Genomic DNA, 26,386 nt, shown 5'->3' on the forward strand with positions numbered 1-26,386 from the left:
TCTGAATGGAGTAGCATGGTTCTGGAATCAAAATGATCTTTTTTTTGTTACTCGTATCATACTTGGTGAACTAATTTATGTTTCCCTGGATGCTGAGAGCTATCTGTTTTAAGTAATAGTTCTATATATTACTTCATGGTGGCCATACCATTATTTGTAGATACCTACGTAGTATATACATATATACATATATAAAATTATACACATATCTGTACATCTATACGTATTCGTATCAACCAGAGATAAAACATCACAACAGACCATTCTCTCTCTTCCCTCTCAACAGATCAGTAGATATCACGAAACTTTCCCCCTTCCCTTCACATTACCTCTGTCTCGTTTATTATCCTTCCCCGTCCATCCCGAATCCCTTACCAAGCCGCAATACCACATCCTCCTGGACCACGCATCACGGACCACGCCATCTTAACAAAACAATCAAACGGGTCTCACATTGGCTTGACTTGTCATCGTCTGGAGAAGTCGAGGTGGAAGGGAAACGAAGGAGGATTCTCGACCCAGAAGAGTATCGCATGATTCGCATACCTGTCTTACCTTCTCAAATTCAAGCAAGCAAGCAAGCTACGTGCCGTACCCTATACCTAAGCTTTTATTTCTGCATCACGGAACAAATTGCGACCCTGTCCTCTAAAGTGGTTCTCGCCTAGGCCCGTTCATCTATTACCCATCCATTATTACTTCGTACAGTAGTTCGACCTAGCCATCTGCACGCAGGACGAAGACGACTGGAAGCAGAGCAACGCAAAGCAAGCAAGCAAGCACGCTTCCTTTTCTCAACCTTGCACAAATAGGTCCAAGAGATCGAATAAACAATTCATAGCAGAGGCCAACTTGACTAATTGCAGTTTGTTACCCGTTTTAAACTGCAAATCCCAATTCTGGGGGTGGTGGTCCTTCTTTTCCGGATCTTGGACTCTTCTCCCTTGGCTGATTCGTGAATAAATACATATTCGTATACATCTATCGATCTTCTCTTGTCTTTGTGTCAGTTCACTCCTCTTGTACACAGCTACATACATACATACCGAGCGATACATCGATACATCTACATATACATATACATACATACCGGGACACACACTCGTACATGTACAATTTCATTTGCACATTGTACAACAAACGAAACATCTTTTTATTTATCTTTCCCCAACTTTGTGGGAGAATTGTGTGACGGTCCTACGTTATACCATAAAGAGGGGAAGAAAAAGTTCCCGGTTTATATATGCATCGATGGGATAATTTCAACCCGTTTTACTTTTATTTCTCCAGACGATAGATACTCTCTCTCAGCATCGTCTGTGGAAGACGACTTGAGTCCTTTGAGGGATCGAACGCGGACAAGCTACTTGAGGGGATATCAACATTAACCAGATAGCAACCACCATACATATATACCTATTACATACATACCTACGTCCTACCTACATACATACATACATACACGCATACGGAAGTACACAGGTATCAGGTCTCCATCCACCCATACGGAAATCTCTCCTCTGAGTCCTCCTCTCACACCATACCAAGACTCCACTCACTTTAGCTTTGGGTTAATTGGAAATTTGGAACGAAACGGAATTGAATCTCCATTCATTCGAAGATTATACAAGTAAGGGCCCCTTGTTCAGATTTCCATTTGTGCACGTCCATCTCCCGTACCTACACACCCACACCCACATCCAGATCCATAGCCATAGCCATACCTATCCATATCCATATCCATCCATACCCACATCCATCCATATCCACATCTGCATCCACATCCACACCCACACCCATACCCACTACCCCTTCACCATCTTATTAACATCCTGATATCAACATCCCTCCTCTTGTTGCTATTTACCCTTTACCCTTTATGCTTTATGCCCTTTATCCTCTCTTCTCCCCTTCCTCCCTACCCTTCCCTTCCCTTCCCTGCCCTCCTCTCCCTCTCCCTCTCACATCCTTCCCTTCCCTTCCCTTCCCTTCCCTTCCCTTCCCCTTCCCACACCCCCCTTCACCAATCAGCACACTCAAGTCTTCCACCTCCCCTTCATAATCATCCGAGTTTATTCGCTCGCAATTCAAAATACCCCCCGTCGCTCATTATTAATTATCCTGGATACTAGACCCGCTAAATCGAATCTTTACTCTTTACCCCGAAACTCGAACATTATATTATTCTTCCCATTCAATCGGCAAAAGAAGAGAGTGGACGGACGTTGGGTGCATTGGCGTTGCCAGTAATATACTATCGTGAACCTCCTCGCTCTCTCGAATACTCGATTATACTTTTGATTTCCCATCCAAAGTCAAAGCTTCTCTTATACCTTACCTTACCTTGCCTTGCCTCGCCTTGCCTTACCTTCATCATCACCACGACAGCCCTCACGACTACGACCAACAAACATCCTCACTCACCTCACTCATCCATCTTTATACCTACCGACCCATCCATACGTACATTTTTTTCATCAAAAGAGTACTTTATTACACTTTCATACTTCATACTTCTACCCACATCGTCCCCCCCAGCAGAAGAAAAAGAAAAAGAAGAAACCTATATTTATCACACCTATTTGTTACCACATTGACTCTTCTTGACTTATTTATTATCCTTTTATTTTCTTCCCGTCAAGCATCGTCGAATGATACTTTGATTTTAAATTTGTCTCTAATATACGAGTCGTTTCCTTGGATATTTTGATGAATGCCAAAAATAAATTGACATTCATCACTTTCTTTGGTCGGAGCTTCATCGGTAGGAAAGGTGGATATGGACATGCAACTTACACCTGTGTCATCAGAGGAGGCGATCTTCGAATGGTCAGATAATTCAACTAGCCCAGATCGAGACGACGTCGAAGAAATTATACGACAAACCCAAGGCGTGCGATACAGTCCCAGGCAACCAAGAGTTATACGTGCACCAACCCGTCGACGAGTTCGAATTGACGAATCGTGTGCCGACTATTCCATTAATTTTCAACATTATAAATTTGGGAGAATTGAAATGAGAGCCGGAAGTATGGATGGCTCAGATGGCTCGAATTCCTCCGCAATTACCGTCATTACTTCGGCAGGTTCATCATGTGGTGATCCGTGGAGCTCAGGAGGATTTGTCGAGGAAGAAATCGAGGATGGGCACGAACATGATGGATCGGTTGAAGGTAGTTGGGATGGTGAACATACACATGAACATGAACATGATCAAGATCAAGACGTCGATATGTTGTTGGAACCGAAATTGGAACCGTTAGAGGAAGATTCGATCCTTGAATCGGTCGCTCCCCGCACATCTTCATCGTTACCCTCGCCTACACAGCCGAAACGACCTAGAGGCCGCCCGCGTAAAAATCCTGTACAAACTATCGAACCGTCGCACAAGGTTACAAAAGGAAGATCAAAGACTGGTTGTGTAACCTGCAGGAGAAGAAAGAAGAAGTGTGACGAAGCGAAACCTAGGTGTACGTCCTAAATCACTCGCATGGTGCTGTCGTTTCTTCTTCGAAAATAATACTAATCATTTTTCATTCCACAGGTCTCAATTGCGAAAAGAATGCCGTCGTCTGTGAAGGGTACCCAGAAAGACAGGTCTGGAAGAGCGGAAAGGAAAAGGCTGAAGAAGGTACGACCTTGTGGAAATGCCAGCAATCAAAAACGGAAGTACTGATTAAATCGACAGCCCGTCTGCGAAGAATTAGCTTGCCCAATATCACACTTCAGCCTGTCATTCATGGAGTGGAAACATCTGGCGACAAAGTCTTTTTCGAACATTACATCTACAGATTGAGTCACATTTTCACCGTCGAGGGTGCAGACAAAAATGCTTTCAAGGATCAATTACTACCCATGGCTGTACAACATGCTGGTCTCATGCATTCGATTCTTGCACTTTCGAGTAAACATATTGATTACGACTCGGAATATGGACAAAAATTGCTTCAACAACACCCCGATATCAATAAAGAATCTTTAGAGGAAAGATCTCAATATCATCACTCGGAAGCCATAAAGGAGATTTTGAGTATTGATGTAAATACCCAGATCAGAGATGAACACGACACCACAGTCGTCTCTGCATGCCTTGGTCAAATGTTGTGTCTCGTTCTTCAAACCCTCGCAGACCCAAATCCAAGTGGGCAACACCGCCTTCATCTCAACACCTACCAAAACATGATCAAATCAGCTCCACTCAAGGAGGGGCCTTTCTCGAATTTCATTGAGGAATTCTTCCAATTCCACATCATTCTCGACGAGATAATCTCTCTACCGAACACAATGCCAGAACGTAGCCGTTTGGGCACTGTATCTGATGATTGGAATCTTCCTTCCAATATCATTGAACCTGATGCCGTCCGCCTCTTAGGTGTCAATGATGGTCTTTTTCTCTACATGTCTAAAATAACGAATATCCGCAACACTATTCGTGAAAATATGCAGAATCACATTGATCCTGTGGTAAACTACAATGCCCTTTATAGAGCCGCCGAAATCGATGCAGGAATTCGGGATTGGACTCCCGCGTGGCCAGCTGGAGACTCGAGAGATCTTGCGGGTTTACTCTACAAACAAATGATGTGGGTTTATTTATGGAGAACTATTTACCCTCCCAAGACTACATTTTGGAAGCCTGATCCTAGAATTACACAAGCTGTTGACGATGGAATTGCTTTACTTGAGCAAGTACCACCTCGTGATCCAGCTCAAACTCTCGTTCTGGCCCCAGCTTTCATCATTGGTTGCGCTGCTTTTGAGGAAAGACAGCGAGAACCTATCAGAAAAGCCATTAGTGTAGTGAAAGCCTATATGGAATTCCGAAATTCAGATGCTGCCTTAAAGGTACTCGAAGAAGTTTGGAGATTAATGGATGCTCAAGATGAGAGAAGTTGGGATTGGCAAAGTTTGGCACATGAAATGGGCATGGATTTTTTGGCTACTTGAATTTTCGTCATCATACTCACAACGCCCTAATCACAAGAATATGATCAATTACTCATCTTCATCAAACCGAATCCAAATTGGTTCACCGCAACATGGCTACGGAGATACCTCCGGCCAAGGTTCTATGAAGTCTAGAACCTATATGTTGTGCGACGGTAGCACCGATAAAGACATGGATCTCACATCACATCTAGGATTATCCAACAGCCTATATTCCACAAAGGAAACTCGGCATGGACAAAAAACCTGCAGATGCGGACCGAAATTATTCGGATCGATAATGACTTACCGCCTCATGTCCCATGATTTTCGTACCTGACGTCAAGGCTTGCTTTGTCGATCATCATATCGTCAGTGTTCATCCAGTTATTTTATGACGCGCGTCATGAGTTTCTGCGAGTTTATCCACACGAGGCATAACTTCGGAATGGGATTGGATTGCGTTATACAATCCTGTGTGATTACATATGTCACCTTTGTGACTAGGTATCCACACACACACACCCTGATCTACATCTGCTACTCACAATTTGGGATACCACGTCGGTGATCTCAACACTTTTTATTCGCGAACATATTTCTCAGGTCCTTGTTTCTTATTGGCCTATCATACATATGTTTGATATTGGCACATTATGTCTTTTGGAGTTTTTTGTCGCATCGCATGGTATTATAGTTTTATCCTTTTTCAATCGATACTGTTATGTCGATCTTGTGGGCGGTTCATCATTTTGGCATTTTTAGGTTTAGGGATGCAGAGTCGAAGAAAACCATCTTCACTCGAACTGGTTAAAATTTTGGGTGGCTTTTATCTTATTTTTTTTCTCTGTCGTCTCTAAGTGGGAAAAAAAACATTCTCCGGCCTGGTGGGATGAAGGATATGGAAGGAATGGTATGGAATGGTTGGGATGGGATAGGATGGAATGGAATTGGACCGATTCTGGTGGGTGGGTGGATGGGTGGAAGAAACTTCCATGGATGGGATAATGCGGATGGATGCATTTGGATCTATGGATTGGATTGGATCGGATTGGATTATGGAATGGATATTGGAATTGGTTGGCGAGTGATTATTTTATGGACTTCTTGGAATTTGATGTTTGAGTATTTGATATTTGATCTTTGGTCTTTGGTCTTTAGTGTCTTGATGTCATGATGTTGTATAGAGGTGGTGGGGAATGGGTGTGTGTAGGTGGACATGAAATGGAGTCGAGTGGAGATATGGAGACACGGCAGTCCGGGAGGTAGTTTGATTGCAATGGATTTCATGTGATGTGATTGGATCGGATTGGATTGGATTGGATTGACTAGCTATGGATACAAATACAAATACGTACAAACAAATACAATCACAGATGTAAAGCATGAATATACGAAGTAAGTATATGAATGATACTGATCAACAAGGGCAGGTATTTATAGTATCATGTGATGTCTGTCTGTATGTGTGTGTGTGTTTTATTTATATGGTCTATAGTTAGCTAGTGTCTAGGTAGTGTTAGTTCCCTTGGGGATTGGGTGGGTGTATGCTGTGTACTGGGTAGGTAGGTTATGTTGTGCTGTGTGCTGTGTGCTGTGTGTATGTTGTGCGGTATGGATGTTGTGCTGTGTGCTGTGTGTATGTTGTGCGGTATGTTGTGCGGTATGGATGTTGTATATATGTTGTGCTGTGTGCTGTATGTTGTGCTGTATGTTGTGCTGTGTGTTGTGCTGTGTGATGTATGTGATGTATATGATGTTGTGTAGAAAGGTAGAAGAAAGGTAGAAGAAAAATAGAAGAAAGGTAGAAGAATGGTAGCCAGGTTGAGGGGATGGAAATGGGGAGGGGATGGGATTGGATGGGGAGGATTGGATGGGGGGGGGGTTAGATGGGGGGGGGGGGTTAGATGGGGGGGTTAGATGAGAGATGGGGGGAGGGGGTTAGATGGGGGGGTTAGATGAGAGATGGGGGGTTAGATGGGATTTAATCAAATGAGTATTTGGATTTAAGTGGCGTGTGAGAGGTTGATGGGGAGGGAGGGGATGAGGGGGTGAGAGATGAGGGATGATGGGATTAGATAAGAGATGAGAAATGAGAGAGGGGAGAGGAGAGGGGAGAGGAGAGGAGAGGAGAGGGAGAGGAGAGGAGAGGAGAGGGGAGAGGAGAGGAGAGGAGAGGGGAGGGGAGTAATAATGAGTGATTATTAATCGTAAGTGATTAGGTGAAAAATGAATGAATAAATCAGGGGCTGGGGTTGGGGTTATATGTTGATATATATATATATATACTATATATGAGTATTGGAGTATGGAGTATTGAATATTGGACTATTGGAATATTGGAGTATTTAGTATTTGAGTATTTGAGTATTTGAGTATTTGAGTATTTGAGTATTTGAGTATTGAGTATTTGAGTATTGAGTATTTGAGTATTTGAGTATGTTGCGTATTGAGTATTGAAGCGTTTGGAGTATGGAGTATTGGAGTATTGAGTATTATTTTGTTATTTATTATTATTATTTATATTATTATTTATTATTATTATTTATTATTTATTATTTATTATTTTTAGTTATTTTATTTTATTATTTTATTTTATTTTATTATTATTTTTTATTTATTTTATTTTTATTCTTTATTATTTATTATTTTTTATTTCTATATATTATATCTATGTTTTAAAATTAAAATAATTTATAAGAATCGTATCGAATTTAAATAGAATAGATAGAACAGAATGATGTAAATTATGTTGTAGTAGAGGAATAAATTGATAGATATCTAGCTAGATAGATAAATGAAGATTAAAATTGAAATTTAAAGTTTAGAGAGGGATATATGAAGGGAAAAGGTAGAACTGGAAAGGGAAAAGGTGGAAATAGGAGGGGAGATGATTTTTATGTGAATAGGTATGACTCTAGTAAAAATGGAGATGGAGATGGAAATGTGTTGTGATGGGATGAATGGGATGGGATAGGATAGGATGTATAGAGAAAGAGAAATATTTACATGCAAGTATTAGATAGATAGGTAGGTCGAGATGAGAGGAACTATACAATATAATGTACTCGTGAGATATTGATATATGTGTGTTTATTTTATTATTCTACGATATAAAGTTATACGTCGTAAACTCTCAGGTAATGATTATTTAGACTTTACGATATATGGAATGTTAAATACCTAGGTAGCGAAGTCTATATTTAGATATGACTCGAGGTAAATTGATGGAGTTGGTTGGTTGGTTGGATGGTTGGATGGTTGGGTATAAAGATAGAGATAAAGATAGATAGGTAGTTAGTGGGTAGGTATGTAGATATCAAGAAATGGAAATGCAAATGGAAATACAAGAGAAAAAGAAAAAGGGAATGTAAGCCAAGCGAGGATGCGAGCGAGCGAATGAATGAATTCACAATCACGAGTGGAGAATTCTCCACTTCATTGGTGGATTTTGCGGGGGAGGAGGGAGGGTACTACGTAGGAAGGTTTGTGTTAAGGGTGGGTTAGAGGTTTGTGTGAAGGAAGTGTAGGTATCTATCTAGGTGGTAGTTGATATGTAGAGGGGAAATGGGTATCGATTCTAGGAGATGAAGAAGGGATGGACGGATGAACAGTGGATGATGGATGGATGGACGGTTGAGAGGTTCTGGTTTGAGGAGGCTTGGAATTTGGATTTGGGTTTCTCTGGTACGATGGGGGAGGGTTGTTGGATGGAACGGGGGGGTGGGAATCTGAGGCGGTTTTTATGGGGAGGGGAGATGGAGGGATTTGGAGGTGGACATGTGAATAAATGTAAATTTAAATGGAATGGGATGGATACAGAGTAGACGGGAGGAAATGGTGGATTGGATTGGTGTAGAGTATTAGCAGCGATATGCAAGAAATGAAATAGATATTAGTAGTAGTTAAGCAATATAGATATTAGATATTAGAGTCACGAAACACACATACACACACATAAACTTCTCTAGAAACATCACATGCATTTATACGATATGCATAGGAATAAAAACTCGTATACTCGTATACATAGCATCACGAAGAAGGTGATCTCTCCAAGCCTCCTTCCTTTCACACCCCTCACACAAATATCAAGCACAGCAAGCACAGCCGAAGGATCAAGTAATAATAACCCCTTCCCCACCCGAAAAAATTATCTATCATATCGAGCGCTCATAACCGATTATATCCGTATTTATTTCGTGTGGCATATCTCCATCTGACTGGATGAAAGTAGTGTGACACCCGTTTGAGGGCTGGCTAGCTGGTTGGCCCTGGCGGAAGGAGAAACGGTAGGAAAATTTCCCGGAGCGGACCGCACTTATGATTTGATTGGATGATGTAATGTGTGCAAGTAGCAAGTGGGTGGCTAAGCAAGTAAGTAAGTACGAAAGAAGTACGATACACATTCGACATATCAATACACGGAAGAGGAAGAGATGTCGTCGAGTGAATCAAAGATCTGCAGACAAGACTTCACGATCCGCACGTGCAGTACTAGAGAGACATACTTGGAGCATTCGGTACAGAGTTGATATCTAACCGATGGAGAAAACGGATAAGTCGGGTACCCTACTTTCGGGCCACCCCTGTTTTGGGCCACCCTTTTACACCAAAAATCACTTTTTAGGCCTATTAATATCTCTATTAATATACAATGTAATTTATTGAAAATTCATATATATATAATTTAGATCGATTTAAGCCTATTCTGAAACTTTCAGATTTTTAGGATTTTTCTGTATCGAGATCTAGAGCTTCAAAATATCGATTTTTTAATTTGTATAGGAATTATATACAAATTTAGAAATTTTATAAAATCTTTAATAACTTTTTAACAACAATTATTAAAAGAAAACCATATATATTTTTGAGATATTTAAACTTGAATCTATATAGAGATTCAAAAAAAATTCGAAAAAATTAACAGATATAAAGATATAATATACAGTAAATTTAGAGTAGTATAAATAATCCTTATCATTTTGAGGGTACCCCTATAAATATTTATTTATAAAAGATTTTTTATTTTTTCCGAATCTCTTAGATAAAGTATATTATAAATTTATAATAAAATTTTATAGTTTATTTTTAACAATTTTTGTCAAAAAGTTATTAAAGATTTTATAAAATTTTCAAATTTGTATATGATTCCCATACAAATTTGAAAATCGATATTTTGAAGCTCTATATCTCAATACAAAAAAATCCTAAAAATCTGAAAATTTCAAATTAAACTTCAATCGATCTAAATTATATATACACAAATTTTCATTAAATTCTATTCATAAATAAAAAAGTTATAAATTCCATTTTTAATATATTTTAGATATAAAAAGTAGCCCAAAAGGGGGGTAGCCCGAAAGTAGGGTACCCGACTTATATACTCCCTTTGTTATCCTACGCCAGTGTAATGTCTTGTAACTTGTCTCAACTCAATTATTCAGGTGCGTTTGGTGTATTCTGTAGAATTGAAACAAAAACACTGGTTAAGATCTCACCGCCCCACCGCGGGAGTAACCTAAATCTAAAGTTCACCTACCTACCTATGTACTCACAGCCTCTCAAATCGAGTTCCTCTCCATCCATGCCACGAATCCGGATGTAGGAGATGGTTCTTCCACACAATGTTGTGCATAACCAAGCTACTTTTTAAATTAACTTTGTTAGCTGCGACGGGGAAATACATGAACGTTCCGAGTCGATGTTTCCATGGTACACATGTGAAGTAACGGTACATCGCTCAATGGTAAATATGACAGTTCTCGTAAGTGTACCTTCCCCCGGTCGAGAAGGAGCCGGAAAAGAAGAGTTCGGGGAGTCGGAGAGCATGGGAATGTAGGATCGATCGCGAATCGGAAGTTCGTTCGCGCGCGGGAAGATATACGTTCGCCGCTAGCCTACATCAATTATTCCCATGCGCGAGGCTATCTGTCCGCGTTGAGCTTCATCTTTGCTGAGTGGCGGATTGAATTCTATTGAGAGATAAGAGAGTGTTGAGGTATTTGGTCACAGTTTGTATTCGTACAAGGTGAGCTGCAGTTTCTGGTATCCCGGTTTGAAGCACTGCGAAAACAACAAATGCATGCTTGAATTTCTCTGAAATTACACATGTTCGAAACAAATGCAAGCCAGAGGCGAAGGTATCTGCAGTTGATTCCAGATGCGACCAATTCAGGGAACCTCACATGGTTCACCCAAAGTGATTTTAATGGAGAAGTGCTCGAGTACGTACAGAGTATGTAATGCAACAAAAGTTACCTAGGTAATGATAGCCAGCAGCCTGTATGAAGGATCGGCCCGTTCAGTAATCGCGTTTCGATGATCAAGAATCTCCTTTCGGTAAGCACGATCACATCGTGTCACTCCGTAACTGAACTGCCGAAACTTGGTTCGAGATAATGAGGAACGAATGATTTTTTCTCTATAGATTCACCATATCATCTGAGGTCGTACGAGATGTGGAGTATCGAGTGACTTTTGTAAGTTGTGGCATTGAAGATTGCTAGCGAACAGGGTCAACAGGGGCTTAGATTAGTCTTGCATGATGCAGTGTTACTTCAACAGGTGCAGAATCAATCACATTGCGTATGGAGAAATTACTTGTTTAGTGAGAACTCCCGAAATGTGAATATAATGAATAATCTTTAATAGGTTGATTGGTAAATGTAGTATTAGATGTTAAAACGCCCACGTGCATAAATCTTATCTGCAGCGGAGGTTCTTGAGCCGAAATTACAGTTAGATTTTTTAGAAGATTGAAAAACTCAATGTAAATTTCTACGAACATTTCTACGAACATTGGAAATATAATAGCAAGAGATCTTGACAAAAACGATTTGTTGCATCGTTTTTAACGACCGTATTGCGTAATTAGGCGACATTTGAGTTCAGCAGCACACAAGCTTTCGAGAACAGTGGAACGCTGAAGCTATTCAGAGACAAATGAGGTCATGTTTGAATGACAATGATGATATCTCAAACTCTAATTGATGTTTCAGGAAATACTAAAATTTCCTATTGGTGTTGTCAAGATCAATCCACTCTTCTCTAACGGCTTCTCTGCGGTTGAGCCCAAATTTGAGCCATGAACATGCTCATCCTTATGAGATCCACCTTGTGGGTCACGACGGTGCCATTCCGAATAGTCTTGTATGACTTCAACAATACCCAATCGAGAAATGAGTGTTAGAATTCGGCTGGATGCACTTCGGGAATTGCCTAAAGTAAAGGCGAGAGATTTGCACTGACAGGGACTCATCAAGTCCCTGAATTCATTGACGTGTTTCTCGGATCGTAATGAATCTCCGGAGTATACTCGTCTCCAACGATACCCACCTGGAAGTCAACTCTGAAATAAAATTGTACCTGTCAGACTTCCAGGCTGATCTACTTCGGGATGCTTTAGCCGGTGTACAACTGAGGCACGAGAAAGCATGTTACAGTACTTGTGTAATTCCGCTTAAACTTCTTCTTGGCCCTTCTGCATTCGGATACTATTTCCATGATTGTAACTAGGGCTTGCATTCGACTAGCCAAGGGTGCCAATCCATAAAAACCACTTGCATAACCCGCATCTCACCGTTTGCTCCCTGGTGAAGGATGATTTACCAGGCTTTCATTCCTTTGGACCATTGTATCGGTAGCACCATATCGATTTCGGAAAGCCGATCGTCAGCTGAACCTACCATTGTTCCATGGGTGTTTATCGAAAGAAGGAGCATGGATTCTCGTTTTGTACAGAGTACGGTGATGATACGAGGCTACAAATATCCGATAATATGCCAGCTATCTAATGATTAACTGTAAGCGGAAGTATTCCGTTATGTACGAAAGTGTGTCATGATAACGTTTGTAAGCTTTGTATTAATGAGATATGTTGTGTATCTTGAGGATATATATTGCATTGTTGAGGATGGTGAAGGAGGATGGTGAAGGAGGCTCGCGACCTCGAGAAAAAGCCGGACACCAACCCTGCAAAAATAAAAGAAAATCTAGAAATAATCTTTTTCAAAATTTAATATAAATTTCTCTATATTTTATAATATTCTGAAAACTGAAGCTTTAAAATTTTTCTTTAATAAATTATTAATATATATAATTTCAATCAAAAAATTAAATCTGTTATTTTGATATTGAATTTTAATTAAGATGTAGAATTTTGGTGAACGGCTTTTCCTCGAGGTCGCGAGGGAGGATGATGATGGAGGATGATGATGGAGGCTGAATAAAATCTTGTTGGGATAATAGATCATGGATGGATAGAAGTTGAGGTGGCGTGAGTAGTGGCTTTAGTGCGTGAGTAGACACTAAAGTTTTAGCGGCCGATAGCCTAATTCCTAACGCTTACCTAGTGATTGAAGAAAATGATCATCATCAATACATTTCGCAATTTAGCCATCTAACTTGAAGTCTATCAAGTCTATCAAGTCTATGAGGTTCTAAAAGTCCATTGCGCAAGTATAATCGCAACTTTGAGTGAGCTCACTATCATCAAATATCTTGATGACTGTCAAAACATGCTTATGTTCAGTTACTTTCTATTTCTCATCTAATCGATGGCAACAACCATCCGTATTCATGTATGATTTCGCAATTGCTCTCTCATCATGCGTCCAATCTTACCACGCCGAGACCTTGGTGAAGGAAGTTTCCTATACCCAAACAAAGTAATCAATGGTTGACGCTGACGCTGATGATGTTCTGTCACCTCAGTCTTCAAATATGATACCTTGATTGCAAATCAAGACTCCATTCATTCATTCTCATACAAAGTCACGCCTCTTCAAATGCATGCACGACTAAGCACCCCGCTCTATTCACATGTTTGCGTACCACGATTACCAATTTGTTATCGTCAATTGAGGGGCAAAATTACTTCCAACTGCCTTATAGAGACGTGTTAATAATATTCTGTATACCACTTTTGATTCCACAGCATCTTTTGATCGGAAAATATATTGAAATCGGATACTATTTGTCCTTTGTATCACCCGTTGAGAAAATAACCCGGGGTTATACCATTACCGAAAAAATTAAACATGTCGAAGATATTCATGTACGTTCTATTGATTCTTGGTTCTCTCTCATAGTTTATCCGGAATGTGTTGTACGAATGGAACTTGGTTTTGTCGAGTCAGTTTGCTAATTCATTCACTGTAGTATCGGTGCAACAGGTCATATTGGTGGTGCTGTGTTGGATCTCGTCTATCCGAAGTATACAGATGTCCATATCAAAGCATTGGTACGAGAAGAGGAGAAAGGCAAAATGCTTGTGGGCAAGTACCCGCGAGTAACTTTTGTTGTTGGAGATTTGACATCTTTGGATCTCTTGACTAGAGAGGCGAAAGAAGCGGATATTGTTATCAGTGAGTGACCGTGTACTTGGTCTACCGGATTTGTTGGAGTGAGACTCCCCCTCCTATTGTCGCTTATGGCGAGAAGATGAACGGGTACCTGGATCCAACCCCCCTCTGATTTACATCGGGAAAAGAGTACCATGATATCCAGTGATGTTGAAAATGATAAACCTTGTCTCTTGTAGTGAGAGCTAAGATCAAAGTTAGTCTTTGGACTGGGTCAATCTCTGACTGTTTAATATGGATACACTTCCAAAGCTTCATCCATATCTACATCTCCCATCCAAAATTACCCAAAATAGTTCACTAAACTTCATTATAGATACAGGACCCGACGTCAAACAAGATGTAGCTATCTCAGCTATCCTTGAAGGATCGGCCAACCACTCCCCAAAAGCATATTACATCCATACTGCCGGCACATCGCTCATCTGGGAATCACCCGGCACCTCTCAAATCGAACCAAAGATCTTTGACGACGTACTCGATATCCAAGCGTTGAAATCTTTCCCACCCACCGCGCTCCACGCTACTTCCAACGCCGTATGCTCCCCTTACTTTCCCCTCCTTTCCCCACAATACTAACAAACCCCCAGCTCGTATTCGCCGCATGCCCTTCTACAAACATAGCCATCATCTCCCCCACCGTCGTCCACGGTCTCTCCCCCTCTCCCCTCCACCCCACCCCCATTTCTCTCCCTCCCCTCCTCTCCGCCATCACAACCACCCACTCCGGTTTCACCATCTCCCCCACCACAAATCTCCAATCCCACATCCACGTTCTCGATCTCGCTCAAATCTACCTATCTCTCCTCTCCTCCGCGCTCAACGACCCATTTCCCGATCCTCAAAAATGGGGTCCTGAAGCTTTCTATTTCGCCGCATCAGAAGACCTTTCTTTCGGAGAATACATGACATTTCTTATCTCAAAGCTGTCAAACCCACCATATAAGTTGGTGCACGAGACACAGATCAAGGAACTCCCATTCTCGGAAGCGGTAAAAGTGGTGGGGACCCTGACAGCGTATTTGTTCGGGATAAATATGCAAGTGAGATGTACGAGGGCGAAGGAGGTATTGGGATGGGTACCGAGGGCGAAGAAGGTGGAGGAGGGGTTGGATGAGGTTCTTGAGATTTACTATAAGGAAAGGGATGATGGGGCTGGAATGCAGGAATTGGATGATACATACGGGTTGTAATATTTTGTATAGACCCTTGTATCTAGATGAGGGAATCTTGATTACAGATTCCGTGGTTCTCGGAGGGGTATTGTGTAATCAGAATTATTTTCTTTCGCATTAGATATCAGGTCTCATAGATGTAAAGTTAGAAGGGAGATCCCGTTTTCTTCGAAATGATATCTTCAGCATCTCCACAATTCTATTGAGCAACAATTTTATGGCATTAGCAGAATGTGTAGTCGTAAATACCGTGAGAAGAGCAGTAGGAGTGTGGGAGTCGCTATCAGATATTGAATGAGCTTCCATTCAATGTGAATACCTAGTCAAAGTTATCAGAACAACTACACCTCTTCTGAGTATACATACCAAGTATATACATTATAATCGTAATTTTACACGTATATTCCATACCGTTTCATCTTTCTCGGCCTTCTGAACCATGCGTGTTCATCAACTTATCACTATCCTGCTCTCCCTAATTCCTCTGCAGTTAAATGTGAGCTCACCAATATGGAACTCCGTCTCAGATCTCTAATATCCCCTACTCTGAAACCCTCTCATCTTTCACTACGATATACTATCATCTGGTATTCATTCAATTCCATTAAAATTACACCTTAAGATACACTAATCAACACATCATCCTCCTCTCATATCTCATGCCTGACCATCCTCCAATCCCTCATAATCCCTCCCTTCCTGTAACAATCATGACTATCATCTGATTAATGTAAACCCCAATGCTAGAATCTAGTACATACAAACCAATGAACACTATTCCCAATCCCTGATATCTAGAAATATCTCATAGAGAATTCTAATCTCCAATTCCATTCCTTATCCTAATTCCCATCCCATTCCAACCCATCCCATTAATACCGATCGTATTTCTCCGTACTAATCATGATATGCTTTTTTCTCTCCCCTTTCTTCCCCCCCTCTCCATTCTCCCCCTTCTTCCCAGCCCTCGCTCTCTTAGCCCTCGGTTCCTCAAACCACCCTTCCTTCCTCCAATCAATCTTCTCCAATATCCTCTCCACCCCGCTCTCCCGATCCCTTCTCCCCCTCACACCTCTCACATCCCTCGCCACAAACCCCTCAAAGACTCTTCTCCTCGTATCTCTCCCTCCCTTCTTAACCCCCACCCTCACACTCGCATCCTTCAAAAATGGCGCTCCGGACACCTTCCTCAATCCCTCTTTCTCCGCCCTCGCACCTTCCAGTAACCAAGACCTCATCCATTCTTTCCTCCTATAAACCTCTGGGCTTTCTCGCACAAATGGTTTATATCTATCTAACCATTTAATTCCCTCCGCGTACAGTATTCCCTGACCATCTTCTAGTACCATTTGCTTTTTGTATCGCTGCAATGTGTGCGCTTGAAGCCTAAAGTGTTTTCGAAGAATTTGTTCGCGACGACGATAGCTAACTAATTTGTGTTTATGAGATAGAGAAGATTTGTTGTGGTGGGAGCGTTTGCTAAAGATGCGGGAAGGATTAAAACTGTTGAGGAGGGTGGCTAAAGCTATTTTAAGAGGAGAATTGTCAGTACATATACTTCATAATCAATGAATAAAAAAATGAAAATACTTACTACCAGTTTTATGTTGCCTCCCAACTGTCCCGTCCTTTTCAGATACAGATTTCTCCTTTCCCTCTTTCTTAGAAAGTATAGAAACAGGTACTTTCTGCGATTTTCCCTGCAGATCGAGCAAATTAGGAGTCGTGGCACTCTTCCCTACAAATATCGCACTAATATTTGCTCCCGCATTCATAAAAAGCTTTCCGAATTTCCCAGAGCTCGGTGTCGTTGGAGCTTGTAACATCTGTTCCTCATCATCCGCAAACGATGCTGTCTTTGAAAGCTTTGATGCCGTTTTCTTGAGTTGCAAAGGATTTGACTCATTAGACTCTTTAGAAGAAATCTTGTCGATAGAAACTCTGTGTTTCATTAATTGTTGAGATGGGATTTGAGCCTTTGCATGTTCGAGCTTGAGACGATGTTCATGTTCTAATGCAATATCGAGATCAGTTTCCCAGCCGCCAAAACTTATTTGCTTTTTGAGGGGTGGAGGGATAAATCCGTATACTTTGTTTGCGGGAGATATAGGACTTGGGTTTGATATTGCTGAAGATTTTCTAGCTGTGTTGACTCGGATCACCGGTTTCGATATTATAGAAGACTCTTTTATAATTGGGGTTTTGGCAGCTTCGGCAGGAGAGTAGAATGATTGAGAGGCGTCATCCTGGTTGATTGGAATTCTATTAGACGGGACTGGAAATCTGTATGGCTCTCTACAAGCAGTGGCTGTATGGGCCGAATATGCCGTGCAGTTTTGCTGTGAACCATCAAATATGCCTCCCATATCTTGAGATTTAGATGTCAGAGCCGATTGTGTAGATTTATCTTTCTCTTTTCCACAATCTCTGCGAGGAAATAGACCCAAGCTCTTTTGCTTCTTCAAAATTGCTCGTTCGGGAAGATCCACAGTATCATTTGCTGGTTCGCTTCCTCTACGAGGAAATAAGCCCAGACTCTTCTGCTTCTTCAGTATCTGCTTAGGCAATGGCGGTGGTGGAAAATTCACGCAAGAATCTGTCGGAGTAATAGGGGATAAACGAGAAAAAGTAGTGGTTGAATTTGCGTTCGGTATCGAAATGCCAAGTGCATTATCACCACTCTTGATACCAGTGGACTTGGAACTTTCAGAAGATTTCCTTGGGGTCTTTGAACGTTCGGATGATTGTCTAGGAGTTTTCGGAGTTGTGTTCTCTTGGCATGTTTCGGTGTCCTCAAATCTGACAGACTTTAAACTCTCAATAGATTTCCTACAGACTACGGTCGCCATACTACTCTTCTTCCTTAATCTGGGTTGAAACACTGCAGAAGGCTCATATGGACTAGCCAAGAATGAAAGATTGGCACTTGGAGAAATTTGTGGTAGAAAGGTGTCTCCAGCAACCGCATCTATCGGATTTTCCCTCGCAACGGAAGTTATGTTCTTGGTCGCACGATCTGCCATGGCCTCGCATTGAAGATCATTATAAGGCCTCGACTTCATGAGTTTCTTTGGTTTTTGTCGAGTTTCCGTACGCGGAGATAGTGTATCAAGATTCAATGGTGAGGGTATAGGTGCTTTTGAAGTAGACAGCGATGTCTTTGGTGTTTGGTCTTCAATAGAAGAATTGTGCAAAGCAGTTCTATGAAGTTGAGTTCCAGGAGTTGGTGTGATAGGACTTCCTTGTCTCATTGATAGAGGCGACTGTGAGATTGATGGGAGTGGACTTGGGGTTTGCATCTCCGCATCGGCAGCATCATGTAGCGGCGTTTTACGAAGCTTGATTCTGGGAGTCGAGATTGCTGAAGTAGCTTGAGGTAGAGGAAATGTATGCTCGCGGCTGGCAGGGTGCGATTCTGACTCCAAATCTGTAGTAAAATCCCGCAATGGTGTTTTACGTAGTTGAAGTTTTCGAGAAGCGCCAATGACTGGGGTAACCTGCTGCGAGATCAGTGGAGAAACAGCCATTGAAGATGCGCCACTCAAAGCCCGGCTCCTAAGGCCACCGAAAGTGCCGCACGATTTCTGTGTATGGAGTGGAGGTCTATGGGTGTTTTCTGGAATAATAGCCTTCGGGGTCGAAGGATACCCAGGCAACTCTCGTAAATCCAAGGCTTGGTAAGCTTTGATTGCATCTGAATTATCTTTCAAGACATGCTCAACTTGCTTCATTGGACCGAGTCCAGTCGAAGAGCCGTGTTGCGAAACGTGTGTTGAAGAGCCAGCCCGCAAAGTATCAACTGAAGTCGCACCGCCGTCTTTGTACATTCTGCGAGACTTTACTTTTTTGGAAGCAAAACTGGAAGTCCTTGCTCGTGAGGATGAACTTGGAACTCCATTCGGGAAAGACGCCCTTCTTTCCACTGGGGCTTCTGGCCGGCACAGAACTCTCAGAAGTTTCTCATCTTCAGATAACTTTTGTGGACGAAGCTGATACTTTGGTTTAGGAGGACCTCTCGACCACGGATCAGGAAATGATTTTAGACGGAACGGCGACATCTTCTGTTGATCTTTCAATGGAACCCAAGTTTGGAAACTGCTATGATGTGCCGCTTCGGAGAATTGTTCCATGAACGGTGTGTTTAATTGAAGTATCCTTTGCTGGCTGTGCACCGATCCTCTCCCATCTCCATTTGATGACCTTGAGCTTGAGAAGCTTTGAGCATCGGGAATTTTAGGGGTTGTCACCACTGAACAGGGCGTTCTTGGCGCATTCATTGGTATGGTGTGATATTCTTCACGATATTCGTGTTGACGTTTTGGAGATGCCAACCTTTTTCGGCTGTGTACTTTTGCCTCAGCCCTGTCAGATTTTTGAGGCTCATTCATTGAGTTTGAGGTGGCCGGGTGTGATGTATCTTCCTTGCTGTTTCTGCTCCCCGTTGTGCTCTGTGAATGATGCCGAGGAGCTGGCTTTTCTGAATCGAAAGCGGTATTCTTTACCGTGACTGATTTTTCTTTTTGATCGCTTTGGAGTTCAGTACGAGCTGATGTGGATGAGGATGCGGTTGTGTTTCTAGAGTGTGCAGATCGTATACTGTATGCTATTGCAGCGCTTCTCTTGAAGAACATAATGTCGTGTATAGCGTTAGATTGCTCGATCATCTTACTGGCTAGCTCAATGTAATCTCTCAAGTTCTCTCGAGTATCAACCCAATTATGCTTGCATGCAGGGTTCTTTAAGAGGGTTTCAAACTCTTTCAAAGCTTCGATACCTTCGTGCGTCACCTGGATGATGAGATTATAGAACTTGGCTCGATGCTTTCGTAATTTGTCGCGATCAATGCGATCATTTGGGAGATCTCGAATACATGGTGGATATAATGTATTGAGCATGGCGAGAGCATTCGGCTTATAAAATGGATGAGCTTTAAGTTCATGGAGCATTGTCTATCAAATGAAGGGTCAGCATGACCAATGATCTTGAAGAGGCATATTCGCATACCCAGATTCGTAGATCAACAAAGCAAGTAGCATAGAAGCCTTCGATGATCGTCTCTTGAGCTTGAATATCTTCTACCCATTTTTTGGCATCAGGATCAGCACTCAAAACTCTTCTCCAATTGTGTTTGTCAATTTTCAAACGCAAAGCAACTTCTCTAAGAGCTTCTCGTCTTCGGCATTCAAGATCTTGGAGATAGTCAATGCCAGTGAGAGCTTGATCAAAATCCGCCTGATCTTCATCCTTTGTAAATACTCTATCCAAGCACCACTTCCTAATGAAATCAGGTGGCAGCCCTCTATTTGCTCGTCTGCCATCTGGAAGCTCTGATTCAAAGTCGATATCAAGAAGGGCTTCGTTTGAAGCATCCATGAAAGGGTCATAAGCAGCATGGTTTCGAATTGTTGATTTAATGTTTTCATCCTTAACATCATCAGGTTTTCTGGATTTGTCCTCTTTAGTAACTTCAGCTTCACTGATTTCATTCTCTTTAACATTTCCAGGTTTGCTGGTTGAGTCTTCCTTATTCTCTGGCGTTGATTTTTCCAATGAGATTAAAAAGTGTATGATAGCTGTTCCCTTTGGTTCGTACTGCCACCATTTGTGTGCTTCCTTTAATGTTGGCACCCGATGCCCTAATTATTTAATCAAGTCAGCTTTTGTTTTGAGAAACCAGGTCGGAATGCGACCCGACTTTGGCCAACAATGGGAAGAGAGAAGAAGCTTGAATAAGCGTTCACATACCTGCATTAAAGGAGAACATTATTTTCAATGGAAGTTCAGAGGATAGATGGCACTCTAATACATGGTTGATGATCCAAGGAACTCGATCTGTGTGTTTATCAATGATGGTTGTGGGAAAGTTATCGGTCGGGTCGCTTGAAGTTGAAGATAAGGAAGACCTAGTGGAAGAGATCCCATCCTGCCAGGAACCACTCGAGAAAGACTTTCTCGCCATATCATTGAGATAAAAGCCTTTAAGTTTCCTCCAATCAATGAACAGTACAACTGAATATGAATGAATTTTCTCATTGAATATTTTCGGGAATGATAACGCCAATGACAAGACGAAGATTTGAAAAGCTCTACTGAATATACTTTGGAAGGAGAGTTACAGATCTTCTTTTCTTCTTTTCTTCTTCTCTTCAACTCCCGAGGTCTTGATACATGGGTAATTTGTATAAACTCTCCAAATTGTCACCCAGCAACTATACATCAGACGATACAGCAGTATTGTTGGAATCCTTCCAATTGTGTACCAACTATAGCCTGGGAAGAATTGATGCAAGTAGCAAATGTTTGAGGGAAGTCTCTTAACGATACTATATGGAAGAGGACTTGTACTAGATACCTAGCTATCGTGTGCTTTTCTTGATACCTCAAATTGACACTCGTCGTTGACTCGGTATCCACATTTGATGTTGGCATCCGCATGGCAAACGGGGAACAGCAAGGTATCCTAGCTAGTAGATGATCCAGAGACGGAGAATTTGACATATGATGGAAAGTTCTGACTGATAGGTAGGGCTGGGAGAGATATATCATCCTACCCATCATTCGTCTGACTAGATCGAAAAGCAATGGATCATATATGTGCCCATGATCCGCTGCTTTGAGAGATCCATGCTCAATAATATTTCCTGCTCGAAATTCTTACAGTATCGCTTTATGTATTCCGGCAACTGAACAACGATCCATTCCAAGGGACTTTGGGTTGTACAAAGCGAGAGCGTATCCATATGTGGCATTGGCTGCATATTTGACATGATCATGCATTCTGACGTGCAGCTTCAAGTCGTCCAAAAGTATCCCAACGAAGACTATTTACTCCCCAACATTGTTCATGCATGGTTTGAAGGTAGAAGCAGGCAATATATTGGTTATTGAAGTGGTCGAGTATGACGGGTATCCCGCATATCTTGCATCGGAAATGTTAGCTTTCATGTCGTAATTTCTTCACCCATAAATATACCACATGGCTTTGAATAGTCGACAATGGAAAGCTACCTAGGTAGATGCAGCTCAAAAAATCATCTTAGACGAAAGGGGAAAGGACCTTAGGGTACGTGCAGGAAAGATGATGTCTAGAATGTTAATTGCCGTCACTAGTAATGCGAAGTTCCTTCTCTAGAAGCATGTAGAAGGAAGCAGTGTGAAGTGCTCTTGATGTTTACAGGTATATGTGAAACGATGGTTATATGGTTGAAGATCTGAAGATTTTACCATGGTGTTGTAAGTGGTCAATTGTGTGTCGTGGTAAGGACGGTAATGAAGGGTCACCGTACAGGAAAAATTGGGCCTAACCTTGGTTGTGTCTATTACCAGGCTAGGATCAGCATCCCCATGGATTTCATTGTCAGATCATTGTTCATGTATTATTAGATCTCGGCCGTCATCCAGCTCCATTTGATTGTGTTTCTGCACTCTGAGCTCTTTTTAGACTCTGCAGAGTTAAACCTCTCGAGGACCTGGGAGCAGATGAACGTTACAAGTCTTGAGGATGCTGCGTAGGTGGCAGTAAAGTCACACTAGAATGTTTGCAGCGAACAGTATCTCACAATTGAATCCGAACTTGTATTGACAGCTGCGGTGATCCGACGGTGTCCCGTGAGAAGAAGCAAATCTGGAGATGGTTGCTGGATGGTAATTCGCTATGCCTGCTAACAGGTAGTAATCATCCGCTCACCACCACATGGGAAGGTTACCTTTTTACTGTGGTGATCTAATTATAGGAATTCAGGAGAACCCAAGCAAAGTTCAGTTCCATTGTCTCGGTATGAACCTGAGAGATCTCGGGTTGAGATGAATCCCAAGTGCTTGCCTACCTAGAGCTTCCGTGAATATCTATCGTGCCATAATATCACTTGTTTCAGAATTCAATCACAACTTTGGTCGGAATCTTTACGAGTAATTTACCATAGCTTAAGCTCTCACGCCGCCAAGCAGATTACGAACGAACATCAAACTTTGACCAGAATTCACCAAAACCCAAAACCCCTACTAAACAACAAACACAACCACCAAAAACAAAAGTACACGGAAATGATTTCGGATGATTATATCCAATCGACACAATTTCCTTGACACTTCTTTTCCACTCCAGGTCTCTCATACATACATCCGCCCTAAGCTAGAGAAAGAAAAGGGGAAAGGGAAAGGTTAGCGATGCAACCTTCAGTCATTCAAAGAGCCGTGGTCCAGAGAACCATTCGCGCCTCTACAACGCGCTATTGGTTACAAACACGAAAGCCCATCATCACACAATCACAACTACGATGTCTCTCGAAAGATGCCGCTTCAGAACATAATTCAAATGGTTTCAATTCAGGAAAGCGTGAGTTTGTCCCTTTTTTCAATTCTCCGTCCTTGCCCTGTATTGCTTGGCATTCACTTACTTGTCTGACTCGCTCCTTTTCATCGGAAGCTGGGTTTTCAATGGGGATGTCTCAGTTTATCTACAACCTATGGCTGTCAACATTGCATAAGCTACGTTGAATGCTTCAAATAGATTAATCGGATGATACCGATCTAGATAGATGGCAGACATGCACATCTAAAAGCTACCTAGCACTTATACTGCATATTACCATCCCTTCACACGTGAATTTCACGTGCTCCCAACAACGTTTACTTCTTGCTTTTATTTTCAATTATGCTCGAAGAATATTAATCTGACAATATATACAGGTAATTCCGAGAATGAATCATCCCATAATCAATATTGGAAGGATCGAAAAGATTACTCGTCACATGATGAACCTTTCAATGCTAAGACTAAAATGCTCGACGCTGCCTTGACAGCCTTTGCATCTATCATTGTACTTGGAACAGGATTTGCCCTAGGTGGTTATCTCTATCATAGGTTCTACAAATGGATGGTTATTCACAAGATGGAAATTGCCTTCAAGCCGGGTGATCCAGTTCTAGACCTTGCCGCAACTACGAAACAGATGCCAAAGAGGTATGAAGCTGACGATGATGAACATTGGTTCGTACACAAGTTTTGCTGCTTTTAACACTCACTCCTGTTCCTTAGGTGGAACACCAATTTTCCTTTTCTCAGAATTCTTATCTTCTCCTTAATTCAACTTTTGTTCTTCTTTTTCTTCCAAAATTTGTGTTCGAATTGGTCGACGTCACTGACTCCCATTAAACATAGGATTCACCGTGCAGAGCAAGAGAAAATTGACAAAATAGTGCACGGAGAAGATCGTGGACACTATCATCTATTGATCGGAGAAAAGGGCGTAGGCAAATCCAGTATGTTGCTCGAGGCCATGCAGAAAATTGATGGTGAAGGAGTCAGTATGTTTGAAGCACATGCGGACCCTGAGATTTTCAGAGTACGTTTAGGAAAGGCACTCAATTTTGAATTTAATGAGGATTACATCGGATCGTACTTCTCTGAACGAGGACCAAGAGATAGCACAGCTTTGTTGGATATTGAAAGAGCGATGAACAAGTTGGAGAAAGTTGCATTGAAGAGACGAAGTACTGGTCGTGGACCTTTGGTGAGCTTTTACGTCTTTTTTGATCTGACAATGCCGGCTGAGATATGCTCTGAATGATGACTCAATACTTACGATCTCAGATTGTCATTATAAATGCGATACACCTTCTCCGAGACGACGAGAACGGCAAGGACCTACTCGAACTGTTACAACAACGTGCCGAACAATGGGCCGCTTCCAACTTAGTCACTATGGTTTTCAATAGTGATGACTATTGGGTTTATGAAAGACTAAAGTTACTAGCAACCCGTATGGAAGTTACCACGATTCCCGATCTTCCACGTAGCCTGGCTGTGTCTGCTCTCCAAAGATATCGTCAAAAATACTATGCCGAAACACCTTCTACTGAAATCCTAAATGAGGTCTACAACCGCGTAGGCGGCCGTCTTACATTCTTGAACCGAGTTGCCAAATCCTCGGATATGCTCGAAACATGCAACAACATCATCGACACCGAACGCCGCTGGTTCCTAAACCAATGTTGGATCCTGGGTATGGAAATGGACGACGACGTAATGGACCAACAAAAATACGCCGTAAGTATTATCCCCCTCCTCCTATCTCTCACACTCACACTCACACTCACATCCCCCAGTCCGCAGCCATGGTCCTAGCACAAGCGCTCGTCGCCGCCGAAAAAGATACACCCACCTACATCGACGATGGCTCGCACAATATCCCTGAAATCCCTCTCCACAAAGCCCGCCAGATTATGACGCGCGCAGATTTCATCCAGCAATACGATCACGTGAATCTCTTTACCATTACCTCGAAAGCGATGGTGCGCGCGGATTCCGTGCCCATGCAACAAGCTTTCCGTAGTATCTGCGCCGAAGAAGGTTTCGAAAAACATCTCGAAGCGACGTTGCAGAGGATTAATGATATTGAGAGTTTGGGCAGAACGAGAGAGATTGTGGCGAAGGATTTGGTGCTGGGTGGGAAGTATAAGATTACGATGAGTGATGGGGAGAAGAAGGGTACGAAGGTTACGGAGGTGGTGTTGGAGGAGAAGCCGGAGGAGGAGGATGCTGATGGGGAGGATAAGTAGATTGTGGGGATGGGGGATGGGCTAGTGGGTGGGTGTATTTATGTATGATTGTGAGATTTGTGTATATTTAGCAGGGAGGGAGGGAGTGGGGTTGGATTGGAATGGATAGGCTTTTGATATTAATTGAAGGTATCTGGATAGCATAGATCTAATTTTATTCTCTTTCACATCCGATTTGAATAGTTCCCGCGAGGACTATTAGTTTTGAACTTTGAACTTCACGCATGGACCATGATATTCTTTTGTACAACTGAAAACGTGGTACGTTCTTTACCTGCCCTCGCCTTTTGATGGGACATAGAGTGGTAGAATAGAAATGGGGTTTTGAGACTCAATGAATCGAGTGGGATAATTTGGCGG

The 26,386-nt window shown here is 42.0% G+C and overlaps 4 protein-coding genes across 4 annotated transcripts; 3 read left to right on the forward strand and 1 right to left on the reverse strand.

Annotated features, from left to right (window-relative positions):
• Positions 1-2,779: 2,779 nt before the first annotated feature.
• Positions 2,780-4,947, forward strand: EAE98_000221 (uncharacterized protein; the record flags this gene model as incomplete). Its single annotated transcript, XM_038947839.1, has 3 exons — positions 2,780-3,470; positions 3,545-3,631; positions 3,689-4,947. 3 exons carry the CDS (start codon positions 2,780-2,782, stop codon positions 4,945-4,947), a joined length of 2,037 nt encoding a protein of 678 aa, XP_038815516.1.
• Positions 4,948-13,967: 9,020 nt separating this feature from the next.
• On the forward strand, positions 13,968-15,484 carry EAE98_000222 (uncharacterized protein; the record flags this gene model as incomplete). The annotated part of the gene is made up of 4 exons (XM_038947840.1): positions 13,968-13,984; positions 14,089-14,294; positions 14,608-14,828; positions 14,882-15,484. 4 exons carry the CDS (start codon positions 13,968-13,970, stop codon positions 15,482-15,484), a joined length of 1,047 nt encoding a protein of 348 aa, XP_038815517.1.
• An 854-nt stretch (positions 15,485-16,338) lies between these two features.
• On the reverse strand, positions 16,339-21,425 carry EAE98_000223 (uncharacterized protein; the record flags this gene model as incomplete). Its single annotated transcript, XM_038947841.1, has 4 exons — positions 16,339-16,991; positions 17,061-20,415; positions 20,471-21,102; positions 21,212-21,425. The coding sequence occupies 4 exons, from the start codon at positions 21,423-21,425 to the stop codon at positions 16,339-16,341; spliced, it is 4,854 nt and encodes a 1,617-aa protein (XP_038815518.1).
• A 2,207-nt stretch (positions 21,426-23,632) lies between these two features.
• EAE98_000224 (uncharacterized protein) lies at positions 23,633-26,026 on the forward strand (the record flags this gene model as incomplete). The annotated part of the gene is made up of 5 exons (XM_038947842.1): positions 23,633-23,801; positions 24,155-24,455; positions 24,627-24,978; positions 25,059-25,514; positions 25,574-26,026. 5 exons carry the CDS (start codon positions 23,633-23,635, stop codon positions 26,024-26,026), a joined length of 1,731 nt encoding a protein of 576 aa, XP_038815519.1.
• Positions 26,027-26,386: the final 360 nt, after the last annotated feature.

The sequence above is a fragment of the Botrytis deweyae genome, assembly GCF_014898535.1.
Source record: "Botrytis deweyae strain B1 chromosome Unknown BDEW_001, whole genome shotgun sequence".
Classification (NCBI taxonomy): Eukaryota; Fungi; Ascomycota; class Leotiomycetes; order Helotiales; family Sclerotiniaceae; genus Botrytis; species Botrytis deweyae.